The sequence below is a fragment of the Nyctereutes procyonoides genome, unplaced genomic scaffold (assembly GCF_905146905.1).
Source record: "Nyctereutes procyonoides isolate TBG_1078 unplaced genomic scaffold, NYPRO_anot_genome, whole genome shotgun sequence".
Taxonomy (NCBI): domain Eukaryota; kingdom Metazoa; phylum Chordata; class Mammalia; order Carnivora; family Canidae; genus Nyctereutes; species Nyctereutes procyonoides.
Window position 1 is genome coordinate 50859723 of NW_026575042.1, and position 19284 is coordinate 50879006.

Genomic DNA, 19284 nt, shown 5'->3' on the forward strand with positions numbered 1-19284 from the left:
TCTTTGTATTTCTAAGTCAGATTCTACTTTTTGTTTATTTATTCATCTGTTTTTTTTTCCACATGCAAGTGAAATCATATGGTATTTGTCTTTCTTAGTCTGATGTATTTCACTTAGCATAATGTCCTCTAGGACCATCCATGTCGTTGCAAATGACCTGATCTCATCCTTAGCTTCCATATCTTGGCTATTGTAAATAATGCTGCAGTAAACATAGGGATGCATGTATCTTTTGAATTGGTGTTCTTTTTCTTTAGGTAAATACCCAATCGTGGAATTATTGGATCATATGATATTTCTATTTTAATTTTTTGAGGAACCTCCATAATGTTTTCCAAGTGGCTGCACCAATTTGTATTCCTGCCAACAGTGCATGAGAGTTTCTTTTTTCTCTATATCCTTGCCAACACTTGTTTTTTCCTACCTTTTTGATATTAGTCATTCTATCAGGTCTAGGGTCCTATCTCATTATAGTTTTCATTTGCATTTACCCGATAGTTAGTGATGCTGAGCATCTTTTTGTGTTTCTTGGCCATCTCTGTGTCTTCTTTGTCTATTCAAGTCCTTTGCCCATTTTTAATGAGATTGTGTGTGTATGTGTGTATGTATGTTGGGTTGTATAAGTCCTTTATGATGTTGGATGTTAACCCCTTATTGGATATATCATTTGCAAGTATCTTCTCTCATTCAGTAGGTTCTTTTTGTTTTGTTTTGTATTGTTTTAAAGATTTTATTTATTCCTGAGAGACAGTGAGGCAGAGACATAGGCAGGGGGAGAAGCAGGCTCCTCACCGGGAGCCCAATGCAGGACTCCGTCCCAGAACTCCGGGTTCATGCCCTGAGCCAAAGACAGATGCTCAACCGCTGAGCCACCCAGGCATCCCTTTATTTTTGTTTTATTTTTTTTATTTTTTTTATTTTTTTAAATTTATTTATTTATGATAGTCACAGAGAGAGAGAGAGAGAGAGGCAGAGACATAGGCACGGGGAGAAGCAGGCTCCATGCACCGGGAGCCCGATGTGGGATTCAATCCCGGGTCTACAGGATCGCGCCCTGGGCCAAAGGCAAGCGCCAAACCGCTGCGCCACCCAGGGATCCCTATTTTTGTTTTATTGATGGTTCCCTTCACTGTGCAGAGCTTTTTATTTTGATGTAGTCCCAATAGTTTATTTTTGCTTTTGTTTTCCTTGCCTAGGAGACCTGTCTAGAAAAATGTTGCTATGGCTGATGTCAGAGAAATTACTGCCTGTGCTCTCTTCTAGGATTTTTATGGTTTCAGGTCTCATATTTAGGTCTTTAATCCATTTTGAGTTTATTTTTGTGTGTGGTATTAAAAAGTGTTCCAGTTTCATTCTTCTACATGTAACTGTCCAGTTTTTTCCTCTTCCGTTTATTGAAGAACTATCTCTCTCCTCCCACCCTGTTGCATATTCTTGCCTTCTTTGTCATGGGTTAATTGACCAAATAATTGTGGGTTTACTTCTGTGCTTTCTGTTCTGTTGCAGTTATCTATGTATCTGTTTTTGTGCCAGTACTATACTGTTTTGATTACTATAGCTTTGTAGTATATCTTGAAATCTGGATTTATGATACCTCCAGCTTTTTTTTTTCCCTTAATATTGATTTGGCTATTTGAGACTTTTTGATGGCTCAATGCAAATTACACATTTCTCACTTTAAATGGAAAGCTGGAAGTGGTTAAGCTTAGTGAGGAAGGCATGTCAAAAGCCAAGATAGGCCTAAGTATCCAAATAATGAAAAGAGCCCAAATATCCATCAAATGATGAATAGATGAACAAGATGTGGTGTGCATATATGTATACACATAAGAGTGTATACACAAGAGTGAACACATACACACACACGTATACACAATAGAATATTACTCAGCCATGAAAAAGAATGAAATCTTGCCATTTGTAATGACATGGTGGAAACTAGAGTGTATTATGCTAAGTGAAATAAGTCAGTCACAGAAAGACAACTACTGTATGACTTCACTCATGTGGAATCAAGAAACAAAAGAGATGAACAAAAGAGATGAACATAGAGATGAACAAAAAACATTTGTGAAAGAAAAAAGAGAAAGGGAAGCAAATCATAAGAGATTTTTAACTATAGAAAATGAACTGAAGGTTGATGGAGGCAGGTGGGTGGGGGATGGGCTAAATGGGTGATGATTATTAAGGAGGGCACTAATTATGATGCACAGTGGGTATTATATGTAAGTGATGAATCATCTAAAACCAATTTTAACACATGTATTAACTAACTAGAACTTAATTCAAAACTTGAAGTCAGGAAACAAAAAAAAAAAAAAAAAGCCAAGATGTGCCAAAAGCTAGACCTCTTGTGCCAGTTAGTGAAGTTGTGCATGCAAAAAAAGAGTTCTTGAAGGATATTAAATGGACACATGAGTTTTCATATCCAATGAATACATGAGTGATAAGAAAGCAAAACAACCTTATTGCTGATATGGAGAAGGTTTTAGTGGTTTGGGAAGAACATCAAACCAGCCACAATAGTCCCTTAACCCAAAGCCTAATCTGGAATAAGGCCCCTACTCTTCACTTCTGTCTATGAAGGCTGAGAAAGGGAAGATGTGGAAGAAAAGTTTGAAGCTAGCAGAGGTTGGTTCATGAGGTTTAAGGAAAGAAGCCGTCTCCATAGCAAAGGTGCAAGATGAAGTAGCAGGTGCTGATGTGGAAGCTACACAGCAAGTTTGAAGATGTAGTTAAGCAAAGTAATGAAGGTGGCTACACTAAACAGCAGATTTTCAGTGTAGACAAACAGTCTTCTATTGGGAAAAGATGCCACCTAGGACTTTCTTAGCTAGACAGGAGAAGTCAATGCCTGTTTTTAAAGCTTCAAAGGACAGGCTGGCTCCCTTGTGAGGGGCTAATGCAGCTGGCGACTTTAAGTTGAAGCCAATGTTCATTTATGATCTTTGAAAATTCGAGAGCCCTTAAGAATTATGCTGAATCTACTCTTCCTGTGCTCTAGGAATAGAACAACAAAGCCTGAATGATAGCAAATATGCTTATAATATGATTTACTAAATATTTTATGCCTATTGTTGATGCTTATTGCTCAGAAAAAAATTTTCCTTTCAAAATATGACTGCTCATTGACAGTGCACCTGGTCATCCAAGAGGTGTAGTGAGGATGTACAATTAGATTAATGTTTTCATGCCATCCATTCTGCAGCCCCTGGGTCAAGGAGTGACTTTGACTTTCAAGCCTTATTATTTAAGAAATACATTTTGTAAGGTTATAGCTGCCATTGATAATGATTACTCTGATGGATTTGGGCAAAGTAAGCTGAAAACTTTCTGCGAAAAGAATTACCATTCTAGATCCTGTTAAGAACATTTATGAATCAAAAAAAAAAGAACATTTATGAATCATGGGAAGAGGTCAGAATATCGACATGAACAGAAGTTTGCACAAAGGTGATTCCAACCTTCATGGATGATTTTGCGAAGTCCTGGACTTCAGTGGAGGAAGTAACTAGTGTAGTGAGAATAACGAGAGAACTGGAATTAGGATGTACAATGGAATATTCCTCAGCCATTAGAAATGACAAATACCCACCATTTGCTCCATCCACGTTGAAGCAAATGGTGGGTATTTGTCATTTCTCAACGTGGATGGAACTGGAGGGTATTCTGCTGAGTGAAGTAAGTCAATTGGAGAAGGACAAACATTATATGTTCTCATTCATTTGGGGGATATAAATAATAGTGAAAGGGAATAGAAGGGAAGGGAGAGGAAATGGGTAGGAAATATCAGAAAGGGACACAGAACATAAAGACTCCTAACTCTGGGAAATGAACTAGGGGTGGTGGAAGGGGAGGAGGGCGGGGGGTGGGGGTGAATGGGTGACAGGCACTGAGGGGGGCACTTGACGGGATGAGCACTGGGTGTTATTCTGTATGTTGGCAAATTGAACACCAATAAAAAATAAATTTATTATTAAAAAAAGGAATAGAATCTAAAGATACAGCGAGAGAACTGGAATTAGAAATAGAACCTAAAGATATGACTGAATTGCTGCAATTTCATGATAAAACTTTAACGGATGAGGAGTTGCTTCATATGGATGAGCAAAGAAACTGGTTTCCTGGAATGGAATCTACTCCTGGTGAAGATGCTAAGAACATTGTTGTAATGACATAAAAGATTTAGAAAATTACATAAACTTAGTTGATAAAGTGGTGGGCAGGGTTTGAGAGGACTGACTCAAATTTTGAAAGAAATGCTGTGGGTAAAATGCTATCAAACAGCATTGCATGCTACAGAGAAGTCATTTGTGAAAAAGCAAGTCAATTGGCATGGCAAACTTCATTGCGGTCTTATATTTTCAGTCCTCTTTAACATGTTAAAGTCCTTTTGGAAACATCCTTTTTCCTTACCTCCCCTAGTTCCCAAGTATATACTCAGCCACTCCTCACAATCCCATTGCAGCAGCTCTTTAGGCCTTCAGATCCTGTGTCTGTGCTTTAATAAAAATCACTTTTTTTGCACCAAAAAAAAAAAAAAAAAAGATTGCCACATCATCCCAACCTTTAGCAACCATCATCCTGATCAGTCAGCAGCCATCAACGTAGAGGCAACACTCTCCACCAGCAAAAAGGTTGTGACTTATTGAAAATGCATATGACAGCAGTTCTTAGCAATAAAGTATTTTTAATTAATATATATACATTTTTAAGACATGAGACTTTTGCACATCTAATAGACTACAATCTAGTATAAACATAACTTCTATAGATATACTGAGAAACCAAACAAGTTTGACTCATTTCATTGTGAAATTTACTTTATTGTGGTGGTCTGGAACCAAACCTGCAATGTCTCCAGGTTATGCCTGTACAAGTCTCGCACTCCTTTTGTAAATTCTTTCTTTCTTTTTTTTTTCCATTTGTTTTTATTGGAGTTTGATTTGTCAACATATAGTATCCCACCCAGTGCTCATCCCATCACGTGCCCCCCTCTGTGCGCATCACCCAGTCACCCCAACCCGTGCCCACCTCCCCTTCCGCAACCCTTTGTTCATTTCCCAGAGTTAGGTTTGTCTCCCTCTCTAATTTTTCCCACTCAGTTTCCCTCCTTTCCCTTAAAGTCCCTTTTAATATTTCTTATATTCCCCGTATGAATGAAACCATATGTTTGTCCTTCTCCAATTGACTTACTTCACGCAGCATAATCCCCTCCAGGTTCTTCCACGTTGAAGCAAATGGCCAGTATTCGTCTCTTCTAATGGCTGAGGAATATTCCATTGTATACATAGACCACATCTTCTTATCCATTCATCTTTTGAAGGACATCGTGGCTCCTTCCACAGTTTGGCTATTGTGCACACTGCTGCTGTGAACATTGGGGTGCAGGTGTCTTGGTCTTTCACTGCATTTGTATCTTTGTGCTAAATATGTAAATTGTTTCTAAATATTTTATTCTTTTTAATGTCATTATGAGTAGGGTTATTTTAATATTATTTTTGTAATTGGTTATTGTTGGTATACAGACATAAAGCTGATTTTTGCGTGTAGATCATGTATCCAGTGGCCTGTGAACTTGATGAACCTGTTTGTTCTAGTATTTGAGGGTGGTGTGTGTGTGTGGATTCTTTAGGATTTTCTATGTGGAGGATGTTTCTTCCTAGAGGAGTTTACCAATATTCCAACTCCTTTTACCGCTACTCATTTAGTTGTAATTACCCTTACAACTGTCAGTCTTCATACTAACAGATTGTTAAATACCAGGCCTTCAGTTTCCCCAATACTATTCTTTTTTTTTTTTCCCCAATACTATTCTAAGTCCTCACTATTCTGCTTGGACTGCTCATCTCTCAGCAGCTATGTGTCTTCCTTCATATTTTGCAAAAAAAAAAAAAATTAACATTATAAACCCAGACATCATTTACAGTGAATGGAATGACACGCAAATTTCAGACCTCTTCACTCAGGAGCCCCTTCCAAGGTTCTCAGGGGGCCTCTCGCTTGATTTTGATGTGTATGAATTTTTTTAAATTAATGGAATAAAAACAAGAAAGATGAATTTAAGCATAGAAATTATTCTGGCAAAAAAAATTGTAACTTTTGGGACGCCTGGGTGGCTCAGCGGTTAAGTGTCTGCCTTCTGGCTCAGGGCATGATCCTGGAGTCCTGGGATTGGGTCCAACATTGGGCTCCCTGCATGGAGTCTGCTTCTCCCTCTGCCTGTGTCTGCCTCTCTCTCTCTGTGTCTCTCATGAATAAATAAATAAAATCTTTAAAAAATGTAACTTTTTTGCAGATTATATTACAGGTGAATTCATTAAAAGAAAGATACATTTTCAACAAAAACTCTTGGATTGGGGCACCTAGGTAGCTCAGTGGTTGAGCATCTGCCTTTGGCTCAGGTCATGATCCTGGAGTCTTGGGATCGAGTCCTGCATCAGGCTCCCTGCATGGAGCCTGCTCCTCCCTCTGCTTGTATCTCTGTCTCTCTCTCTGGGTCTCTCATGAATAAATAAATAAAATCTTTAAAACAAAACAAAACAAAAATCTCTTGGATTATTTCATAATCCATTCAATGAAGTGGAGTCAGTTATTCAAATACATTGAAGAAAGATTTAAGTGTCTTGCCAATTTACAAAAAATTTAAGTGTCTTGCCAATTTCACTGACTACAACATAAAAATCATACGACTTCAAGGACATCTAAGATACATTGGCTTATGAGTCTCATCATTTCAAAGACAATTTAAGCCTAGTCATTTTCTAAAAACACTTGAAATGCTCCTAATCCTATAATCATATAAAAAATTGATAAGCTTTTTTCCAAATTACATGGTATATAATATTTACACAGTATTATCAATAATAAGCCATAAACCTGAAAGAATCTTTTGAAACTACCAGTAATAAAAAACTAATGGCCATGCTAGATGAAAGGTTATGTAATTTTTATATTCTCTCCCCATAAAGTATTATATAAAAATGGTTCTCATATGAACAAGTGGTTATAGAACATGTAGACAAGGGGATCCCTGGGTGGCGCAGCGGTTTAGTGCCTGCCTTTGGCCCAGGGTGCGATCCTGGAGACCCGGGATCGAGTCCCACGTCGGGCTCTCGGTGCATGGAGCCTGCTTCTCCCTCTGCCTGTGTCTCTGCCTCTCTCTCTCTCTCTCTCTCTCTCTCTCTCTCATTCTGTGACTATCATAAATAAATAAATTAATTAATTAAAAAAAAAAAAAAGAACATGTAGACAAGAATTGCAAGTGGATGCACCTGAGCGGCTCAAGTTGGTTAAGCCTCTGATTCTTGGTTTCGGCTTATTATTTTCCTGTATTTTGTGATATTAGTGGACATCAACTTAATTTTTATTTATAATGATTTTTCTCATCCTCTATATAATTGCACTTTTTAAACTTAATTTTGAAATTTTTTTTTTTAGAGCAAGAAAGAGTTGGGGTGCAGAGGGAGAGAGAGAGAATCTTAAACAGGCTCCACACCTAGCATGAGGCTGGACGTGGAGCTCGATCTCACAATCCTGAGACCATGACCTGAGCTGAGATCAAGAGTTGGGTGCTTAACCAACTGAGCTACTCAGCCACCTCATATAGACATCATTTTTGAATTCTTTTTTTCTAGAAAGCACTCCTCCCACTCACCACTAATCATATAAGATTTAGGCCCCACAAAACATGAATCTGCTCTTAGCAAATAAGCTTGAACTTTCTGTGTTCTGCCCTTCTCCTACAGAAGCCCCTGAATCTGCATCCAGTCTTTTTTTCTGTTAAATATCCTTCTAAGCCTGGGCTCCCATGTATATGGCTTACTCTCAGCAGCTTCCTTAAACCAAACCATTAGCCCTTGACCTTGACTTAGTTCATAGCTCTTGTCTCCCTGTCTTACGAGTTTCTGGCTCCACATTCAGACTCCCCATTCTTACTTTTGTCCCCCTTGACTAAGTGATCTATTTGGACTCCTTCTCTTCCTTTTTGAAATTAGCGTCTCTTAGCTCCCAGCTCTGCATGCTGATTGAGGCCTCTCCTGTGGCTTCTGGTCACTCAGGTGGACTTTAGTTGACATATAAAATGATATCACCCTTCTTTCTGACAAAGGCTAATCTTTCGGCCTCTGCCTTACATCTGTCCTTTCTAGGACTTTACACAAGAAATTGACTGCACCTCTTGTCTGGGTTTTTAGCCTCTAATTGTACTTGTGGCTGTGTGCATGCTCAGGTGTCTCCTACCTCAACAAACCATTCTACTCTGCATTTTTCTCTTTCTCTTCTTGCCATTTAAGTCAAGGTTCATGATTGCTGGTATCACCTGTTTTGTCACTTCTGCTTTATAGCTCTGTCCTTTCCTACCTAATGTTTCTCTCTGAGATCACCAGAGGCCTCCTTAATATCAGGTACGGTGGACTCTGTTCAGCCTTTATCTGAAGGCTTAAACACTGACCACTACTTTTTTGCTTAAATTCTCTGATTTCCTGATATTGCTTTTTTTTTCTCTTTTATTCCCTAGTCTTTTTTGAGGCATTCTTTTTCTGTTTTAGTCCCATAAATGTTAGTGTTATCCAGTGTTTTTGTCCTCAGCACTATTCACTTCTTCATTCATCCAACTGGGTGATCTTTTATTTTTACTCATTCCTTTGTCAGTATTTGTTGAGCATATACATGTGGTAGGTACTGTGCTAGGTGCTTGGGAAACTGTGATGAATAAGACAGATATAGTCTCTGCATCATAAATCTAGTCTATTCGAGAAGATAAATATTAAACAAATAATTACACTTCCATGGCTTCAGTCATCATGTTTTTGCTAATAACTCCTAGATCTATGCCTGAATCTTTTTTGATTATTAGGTAAATTATAGCCAGGACATCTGAAGTGATAAAAATCACTGAGATTGAAAAAAATATGTGATTACTTTGAATTGTGACATTTCATGAAGCAAAAGCACTGGATCAATCACTTTAAAAGATATTATTATTACCGCAGCTTTTACATAGCCTGGAGAATTTTGGTATGTAGCAAGAATACTGTCTAAGAATCTGAGATTCTCATTTTGGCTCTGATTTTCACTTTGACCTAATTTTCTTTACCAAGCATTTACTGTTGAATGAATTTAAAAGATTAATAGAATTAATGTGTATGAAAAAGTTAGCTGTCTTTATTTATAGCTAAAATAATAACAGAATAGAAATAAGCTGGAGTGACCATATACCTCAGTTTTCCTGGGATATCCTCAGTTTATATCTGTCATCTCAGCAAAATAAAATAGCACCTTTATTTTACTCCTTTTACTTTCAAAATTGTCTCCATTTAGACAATAAATTATATGGTCATTCTCAAAATGTTTTTTTCAAATAAAACCATTTTCTCGATGAAATATTTGTGAATATGCTTCCTTTTTAAAAAAATTCTTAATTTTTTAAAACTATTTTACAGTCAAAAATTGGTGGAGTACAAATATTTCTGGAATAAGACTCTTTCACTACTTACTTTTACCAAAAGGGAGCTAACCAGTATTAAAAATGAAGTATGTGATAATTTTCAAAATTGGACTTCACTGAAAGGAGAAGTTTTTCTACAAATTAAATCCATAAGTGAAACAGCATTGACAGGTTCGTTATGTATATTTAGAATGTAATCATCTTCTTTTCTTTTTTTGGGTGTATGGTGCATCATATGTAATGAAATAATTCTTCATTTTATGTGATGGGACTTGTGATCAACTTTTAAATTTGTTATTGGTTGGTAAACTAGCAGGCTGTTATGGCCTCTCTGAACACTGGAATTCAATAATTATAGGCTGACCTAAGATAAACCGTGATACATCTATCTGGAGCTGTGACCAGAAGTCTTTTTTTTACCGTTCAATGTGCCAATTTGTACTTTAAATTTTTTCTTCTGTTCATGACTTTGTATTTCATGTTGGATCAGTCTTTCCTCAGGTAACTGATAAATTCTGGACAAAATCACTACTTAAAAACACTGCACAGTGATCAAAACTTAATCGTTAATATAACAGAAGAAATGTCAAATATTGAGAGAAGGCATATTACTGAGTGAAAGAAGCCAATCTGAAAAAGCCACATACGATAAGATTCCAACTAAATGACATTCTGAAAAAGGCAAAACTATGGATATAGTAACGAAATCTGTTTTTGCCAAGGTGGAAGGGAAAGATGAATAGGTTGAGTTGGAGGATTTTTAGAGCAATGAAAATACTTCATATGATACTACAATAGTGGGTACATGTCATTTTACATTTGTCAAAACCCACAGAATGTAAAACCCAAGAGTGAATTCTAATAAAAACTAAGAATTTGGGATAATTATGATGTGTGAGTATAGGTTCGTTGATTATAAGAAATGTCCTACTCTGGTGCAGGGTGTTGATGATGGGAGAGGCTGTGCATGTATGGAGAGGTTATGTGGAAATTCTCAGTACTTTCTGCATAATTTTTCTATGAAATTGATATACTTTGTAAAAGGCTATTTTTTTTTAAATTAAAAGAAAAGAATGGAACTGGGTGAGTTCTCTGGGGTTTTATTTTTTATTTTTGTTTGTTTGTTTAAGGCTGTTAGATTGAGGGCAGGGTACAGTGTGTTCCATACAGGGAAGCTAAGACTCTGATAGAAATCTATCAGCTTAAAGACTGGAGGACATGGATTAAGGCATTCCCTGAGAGAGAATATCCCAGAAAAGAGTTGATCAGAGAGAGCGCTCAGATTATTGCATATAAACTCTTTCCAAATCTTTGGCCTATTCTTGAAATACATGTGCACAGGGAAAATTTTAAACAACCCATCAAATGTGAGAAAGTCTTTCAGCAAATTGTGATAGAACAACTGAATAAGCATATGGCAAAATATACCTTGACTGCTACATGAAATTAATTCAAGATAAATCATAGAATTAGAGATAAAAGCTAAAACTATCAAAGAAGAAATAGAGCAAATATCTTCATAAATTGGAAGTAAATGAAAGTTTCTTGGATAGGGCATAGAAGTAAGAAAAAGACTAAAACTTGGTATGTTAGACTTTATCAAAATTAAAAACTTCCGTTCATCAAGACATGCCATTAAGAAAATGAATAGGTAAGCCACAGACAGAAAAAATATTTTAGAAAAACATGTGACAAAGAACTGCTGTCCAGGTTACATGAAGAACACCAACAAGTCAGTAACAAAACGACAAAAAACCCAATCAAAAATGGCAAAAAGATTTGAATGGACACTTTACAAGGAAATATACAAATGACCAATAACGACATGAAAAAGTGCTCAACATTATTGGTCAAAAGGGAAATGCAAATGTCAATAGTACATACTCACCAGATTGGTTAAAATGAAAAAGCTTGAGAATAGCAAATGTTGGTGAGAAAGGAAAGCAAATGGAACTCATACAAATTGGTGAAAGTATAAAATGCTATAGCCACTTTGAAAAAAAGATCTGACAGGTTTTGTTATAAAACTAATATATACCTAACCAATGACCCTTGAAATTCTTCCCTTAGATATTTATGCCCTCCACAAGTAAAAACATATGTCCACACATTTATCCTAAAGTGTTCTTGTGGCAGGCTTGTAGCTTTAAATAAAACTAATAAAAAAAATAAATAAATAATGTTCTTATAGTTTAAATGTATTTATTAATATATAAATAATATATTAAATATATATGTATATATAAAATACAGACCCACATAAATATGTTGAACTGATTTTTGACAAGGGTAAGCAAGCAGTTCAGTGGAGGAAGGATAGCCTAGCCTTTTTTAACTGACTGAAAGTAATACTGGAGACAACTGAGTAATTGGAGTAATTACTAGAGTAATTGGTTATCTGTAGGCCAAAAAAAAAAAAGGCATGATGTACAATAGGAAAACTTAATAGTTAGAACCTCAATAAAATTAAGAACTTTTGCACTAAGACTAGGAGAAAACACTTGTGGACCACACAAAGGACTTTTATCTAGAATACATGAAAAACTCTCAAAACTCTACATTTTAAAGAAACAGTCTAATTAGGAAATGGACAAAATATATCAGCAAAAATTTCACCAAAGAGGATATGCAGATGGCAAAAAGCATGTGAAAAATTGTTCAACATCATTAGTCAATTAGGGAAATGCAAATTATAACCATAATGAAATGAAATCACATCTATTAGAAATGTCTAAAATTGTAGAGATTTCCTGAGAACATAATGACCTAAAATAATTTTAAGTCCATGTGGCTAACAGGACTAAGAACAACAGAATGATCTTATCGAGATAAAGAAATATGTAAGAGTAATACTAATAATTGTACTTAAATTAGTTAACATTGTATGATATTTCTTCTGAAAGCTAAAAACCTGTATTAGCTATAAACTTTGACAGTATTACAAACATTTTAAATGACAAATACTTTAAAAAAAACTCTCAGCCTTTATTTATGATCTACATGGATGTATCTTTATGGTATGAGTTGATTCTGCATGGCATAGTTCTTCAATTGAAAAGTTGATATAAAAAAACATGAAACATTTTTATAAGAAGTGAAATAACCTCCTAATTCATATTCCTAATTCCTTTATCCTAACATAATTATTTTCATTTTCTTATTTTATCTCCTATTCCAACACATGCTCATCTATTTTTTGCATATTTATAATCACAATGTAAATGCTAATAATATTCTAAACTGTAGTGTTATTGGCTGAATTTTATCACTCCCCTAAATTCATACATTGAAGTCCTAATCCCTCAGGACTACAAATACAGTTACATTTGGAATTAGAGTCCTTAAAGAAATAAAGTGGATGGGCTCTAATCTAATGTGATTGATGTTCCTTATAAAAAAGAGGAAATTTGGAAACAGATACATACAGAGGGAAGAGTCTTGAAGACACAGCCAAGTGTCTCCAAGCCAGGCAGAAAGGCCTGGAACAGATCCATCCTTCCTGGCCCTCAGAAGAAACTTACCCAATTGATAGCTTGATCTCAGACTTTTTAGCTTCCAGAACTATGAAAAAAAAATCAATTTCTGTTGCTTCAGCCACTCATACAGCAGCCCTAACAAACTAATAAATATAGTGAACCCCATAAACATTGCACAACATTATTTGAGATACTTTAAAAGATTTGCACATTAAAATTTAGGCTTAAAATCAAAGTCCAAAAAAGAAACAATATTCCTAGAAAAGGCATTGCTTAATATTTTCTTACTGACAAAATATGTTGATCATTGAATAGCAGATATGAGTGAAATATTTCCTACCCCTCTAATGAGTGGATTTCTCTTTGTGTAATCAATATATTTTAGTTCAAATTTTCTTAGATTAGGTTTTCTTAAACCAGAGCACAGGATTTTATTTTTCCAGAAATTTCAGGGAAAAAATATTTTTAGGGTAGAATCACCACACTAAAGGTAGACTATTTTAAGTAGAATCAATTTGCTTCCATTATCAAAGTAACTATTGATTGAATAGCTCTTGAACTTTTAAAATTCAAGTTCTGAATTGGGCATAGAGATGTAGCCCACATTTTTCATAAAATTGAAGAGATTAGGGATAGGATAGGCCTATTTGTTTATCTTATTAAGAATGTTTGCTCCTTAAAAAAAAAATGTTTGCTCCTTTTGCTTGTGTGTTTTACTACCTTATCTAGTCTGACATTAAATAATCTGGGCCTCAAAATGCTTGCCTATGAAGTGAAGGGTAAGGTAAGAAAAAAAAATATTCAGAAACCGGTATATCAGAAACTAGGGGTTTTGCTCAACAATGACTTTACTCATTTAGTAGATATGTATTAAGCTCCTGTCATTTCTAGGACATCATGGTAGAAATTGTGGGTGGCATAAAAAATGAGTAAGATATTATCTTGACCTAAAATAACTTACAGTCTAATAGTAGGTCATATGTATGCATATGATCAGTGCAATAAAAATGGGATAGTTGGTGCGAGTTCCAGGAAGATGTAGGTCACTTCCAGATTGGGTCAGGAAAGATTTCCAGGCTGTGGTAGCGTATGAGCAGCAGCAGGCCCGATGTATGAGGTCAGGAGGCCTTCATAGGGGGTACTGAGACGGGGAAACAGAAGGTGGGTATAACGACCAGAATAGGTTAATCTGGTGGAGATAACTTCTGAACCCCAAATTGGGATACGTGACTGACAGGAAGTTGTAAAATGATGAAAGTAGGATTGACTATTTGACACCAGGATTGCCAAACAACAGGGATGTGTAATTTGCCAAGGGTGACTGACTTCACCTTCGTTGAGTTTACTCTCCTAATACCATGTCAGAAACATTGCTCCTGTTGTTTTGGAAATCTTGCTGTACTTTTCCATGTGTTAAGAATATATTTTACAAATAAATTTGTATTGCAGATTCTTATTATTTTAATGTCAGATAGAAAGTCATGTTGGGGATCCCTGGGTGGCGCAGCGGTTTGGTGCCTGCCTTTGGCCCAGGGCGTGATCCTGGAGACCCGGGATCGAATCCCACATCGGGCTCCCGGTGCATGGAGCCTGCTTCTCCCTCTGCCTGTGTCTCTGCCTCTCTCTCTCTCTCTCTGTGACTATCATAAATAAATAAAAAATATTAAAAAAAAAAAAGAAAGTCATGTTGACACGAGCAGTTATTTTCGAGACAGATAGTAGTGTATACTTACAGAGTCAGCCTGCTAACCTAAGCAGTATTATTCTGGCAAATGAAAAATAGGTGACAGCATGTGCAGACTCCTCTGCAGTGTCATTCTGATTTAAACACAGATATGATTAGGATATGAGACAATTTATTCAGCATAAGGAGCCACCTTGATACAGAAATACCCAAGAAGACTATTTAGGCCTGAGGAAAAACTGCAACCTTCATATTTTTTTAAACTCTCTTCTTTTAAAATTTTATGCACTAGTGTGTTAGCAGTTTTCCTCATACAAACAGGTGCATATCCATAAATATTTAGAAGCACATAGTTATTCTTAGGAAAAAGATTCCCATATAAAGTAATCATTGGAATATAGTAGAACCTCACTTATTTGGTCCCTGCCGATTTATTGCCCCAGGTTTTCCATTTTGAGCAGTAATTAAAAGTGATGAAGGTGCCAGACCCTTTGTGCTCATGCCCTAGATCTGTCTTCAGGGTCATGTTCTCTTCCAGACATACTCGTCACCCACAGAAAGACATTTTGCATTCCTCTGCTTGGACTACATTCCTAATCCAATCCTACTCATCGGCATATTCTCTTCTCTGTGCCCCGTCTGGCCTAGCACCTGACTTCTCCTGTAACCACTTACCAGCCCACATTGCCCCTGCTGCCATGTCTGTCTTAGGGATGTCTGCTTCTGGTTTTCACTTGCCCACGTGGCTGCTGCTTCTGCTGTGGTGGCTCTAAGACCAAGCCAGACTCCTCTGATACCCAGTCACGCGCTACACCCATCACACAGCCCAGGACAAGCTAACCAAGGGAGGGGATGCCAAGCAGAAAAAGCAGACTGTCCATATTTTCATATAGGTCACATCCTCATCAATTCAAATAAACTGTGGTTGTACAAATTTTATAGTACTTTACCATTATTGTCTGGTTTTTAAAATATTTTAATAGTGGCTTAAGACAGTCATGCTGAAGAGATTGATTAAGGGAGAGCTTGATAATTATTCTAAAGGGTGATGTGCTCCATGCATTTCTCACAAAATTATGTAAAATTAGCACATTTAAATCTACATAATGCTGTCAAGGCATATTTCTATTAAGCTTAATCTAAGGAGATAGAATAATGCCAAGTGATTGCTATGATGAAATTCTGGTCTCATTTTGAGGGCACAGAGTATTACTAGAATCATTAAGGTATATTAACTAATACTTTCTGCCCATAAATTTATTAGTTTTGGACACTACATTCTTTTATTCCTCTCCACCCCTACTGCCTTTCTTCATGATTTGTATAGCATATACCCTAGTTACTTTCCTAGAAATGTCACCCAACCAGCTCATGCTAGCACATTTAAATTTACTTTTCTGAATCGTGGTGCCAGGAAAACAATTTAATTTCAATAAAACTCAGAACATTATGCAGATATTCATATATGTGAGTATTTAAAAAGCAAAATGGATTGCCATTTAATACAATTTCAAGGCTGAACTGCGAAAGGTTCTCATGCATCATTTAGTGATACAATCCTTTTATTTTTTCAGAATAACTACTAAATTTAAATTTTTTGGTTAGGTGTCATTATACTGACAGAAAAGTCATGTTGACTTTCAACTATTAATTTCCTAAAAGAAAATAATCATTCTATGAGGAAATGATTTATGATTTAATTTTGTCTATTAGTAAACTTTGAATTTTCTTTACAGAAATAGAGATACTAAAGAAAAGTTTGACAGTGTCCCAGAGAAATAAGACATGCCTTGAAGAGGAAATGAAAAATCTGAAATTGTTGTCAGATGCAGCCATACTGAGGTCTCAGCAGATTCAGGCATCCAAACAACAGGAAGTAAACTTGCAAACCAGATGCCATGACTTGCAAAAAGAAGTAGTAGGTAAAAGAAAATTATTTTTTGCTGTTGTTAGCAACTAGCCATAATAAGAAATGTCTAAATCTTTATTTCTCTTATAAAAAGTCTTGTTTTAATTATTTTATGTTGCAAATATGCCTAATTACTAGTAACTACGTCAATAACTGTGCCTGTGATCAGTGTTTACCATCTTCCTTCCCGTTCTGCTAATTAGAGTGATGAGACTTAAGTGAATATACTCCTTAATTTTTCCCAAATGAAAATATTAAAAATTGTGTTTTGGGCACCTTGGGCAAAGTTTTAAATTTCTACCTCAGAGGAATAAGTGTCTTGGCACTAAGGCTATGTAATTTGCACTTTTCCCTAAAGGCAGTAGGAATCGTTGAAAGTTGGTAGTCAGGAGAATGATATAATATAAGCCGTGTTTTAGCAAAATTAAGCTATTAGCAGTGATTGGAGGTATTCCAGACATCAAGCAATTGGAGCTGGGTAGCCATTTAGAAAATATCTGTGCTGTAACCCAGGCCTAGACTAACCGTAAGAAGCTGAAGTAGATGGGAACTAACATTTTTAGGTCCTAATGTGCACTGTATATAAATTGCTTTTGTCAATTCCTACAGTGACTATGAAAAACAGGTATAATTTTCCCATCTTGCAGAGGAGAGGATCAAGGCCTAGAACGGTAACATGCCTGTTTTCACATAGCTGATAAATGGCAGGGAGTGAACGCAGACCTAGTCAGATTCCAAGGCTCAAGCTTGTCCCAATGTCTCCTTGGTCCTCTCCATCGCCACGATGGGAAAACTAAGATAGAACCAAGATTGAGCAGACTACCCAGGACGAGGGGGGTGAACACCCGACTGAGTAGACGGGGCAAAGGAAGTCACAAGCGCTCTGAACCTCTTTTCTTGGGAATATTTAATAATGGGAACATTTTGTAGACTAGGAAATCTGGAAAGGAACTGATGTTAGGATGGAAAATAAGGACTCGTTACATAAACTGGGAGCAGATATCAGATATTTTAATTTTCCCTTCTATGGATTGCCTATTTATAGATTTTGCCAATTTTCTATTGCATTATTGGAATTTTCCTTGATAATTCTTAAGAGCAGTTTGTATAGTGTAGTAATTATAATCTATATTTAATTTTTTATTTAATTTTTTTCTAATGTATAATTTTTTATTAACTTTTTATGGTAAATTTCACCATATCGAAGTTTTTCATTTTGGACAAATCACTGCCTTTAATTGTTTCTGATGAGTTTTGGTTAAAATAGTGCCTCGCATTCTTAAATTATACAGACAGTCTCCTGAGTTTTCCTACATTTAAGTCATTAATACAGGTAACATTTATTTTTTATATGGTGTGAGATATGAGGGTTTAGTTTTATTCTTTCCAAATGGATAACCGGTTCTATCAGTATTATATATTAAATAATCCATCCTTTCCACTGAATAGAGCTATCATCTGTCATATGTTGAAATTTTATACATGCTAGCATTGATTAGTATGTTCTCTCTTCTGTTCAACTAATTTATTTAATATACCACTAACACATATTCATTTGATTATGATGACTTACTAGCATAGTCTCATAGCTGGTAAGTCTTTTCTGTCTCTACTGTTTTTCTTAAATATATATTTGGAGGAGTTATGCTTTGATTTGAACTTTGTAAGATCCTTGGTTTACTTCCAATCCAAAGACTCTAATAGATACCTAGTAAAATTCTTCTCATCCAGTCTTTATACTTTTCTTACATATTCACAAGCAGTTATTCTTCCATATAAACATTAAGGTACTTACATTTAATTCTAATCCCAAGAGGGATTCTAGCTAGAATTGCATTATATTTATATACTAAGTTTTGAGGGATTGACAGTTTAGTGATACTAAGTCTTCTTAATATTATAAAATCTTCTCATTCAAGAATATAATATGTCCTTACATTTCTTTAAATATTTTTATGTTTTTAAATATATTTTCAGTTTTAGTTGAATGTTTCTTTGTCATTCTTATTAAATTTATGACTATTGCATTTTTGCATCTACTATAAATGGATCATTTTCTCTATTTCAGCTTCTTGATATTTGTTCTTTTATTTCTTTGGTGCAAAAAGATGCTTTTATTATAGTAGAGGAACAAGACCATGGGCAGAAAGAGCTGCACTGGGATTGTGAGGAGTAACTGCTTTTATACCTTTTAGTTAGTAGGAATTAGGGATAAAGTCTCTAAGGAATTCATGCATGTAAAAGCAAGGTCTCTAGGATCTTGGAGGGCTAGCTAATGTTAAGATAAGGTTGCTTTTAGTCTTCAGTGAAACATCAACAGTAAGGCCGCAGTGAGTTCCTTGAGGGTTACACTCTGCTTGTCTCAGAGATTTATCAGTGAGCTGCAAGTTGTAAGGAGACAATTATTTTAGCTGCATTTCTCTTGCCTTTGTTCTCGTCATTTACCTCCTGAACAATTTTGACCCTTAAATTTTTAAGATTGCTGAGGGTGGAAGATTTTATCTTCTGTAACTTTGTCTTGCTGAATAGGGATGTAGAGATGTCCCCACCCATGGGTCAACATTAGTCAGTTGGGAATGTAGGAGTTATGAACAGAGGCAGAGGCAGCTGAATCCAAGGTAGACAACCTATATAAATCTCCTTGAGTAGAAAGGATCATCTGTCAGTTTGAAGTCATGGCATGAAGGAATCTTGGCACCAGGTGGAGAGACATTGGAAAAAACAGCAAAACATGATTAAAATTATTATGAGAAAAAGAAGCCCAGTA

The 19284-nt window shown here is 35.9% G+C and overlaps 1 protein-coding gene across 1 annotated transcript in view; it reads left to right on the forward strand.

Annotated features, from left to right (window-relative positions):
- LEKR1 (leucine, glutamate and lysine rich 1) overlaps positions 1-19284 on the forward strand; it is a 165878-nt gene that overhangs the window by 66281 nt on the left and 80313 nt on the right. The window contains exons 5-6 of the mRNA XM_055321383.1: positions 9444-9619; positions 16345-16530. Coding sequence (XP_055177358.1) covers positions 9444-9619; positions 16345-16530 — 362 coding nt within the window. The remainder of the gene's footprint in view (positions 1-9443; positions 9620-16344; positions 16531-19284) is intronic.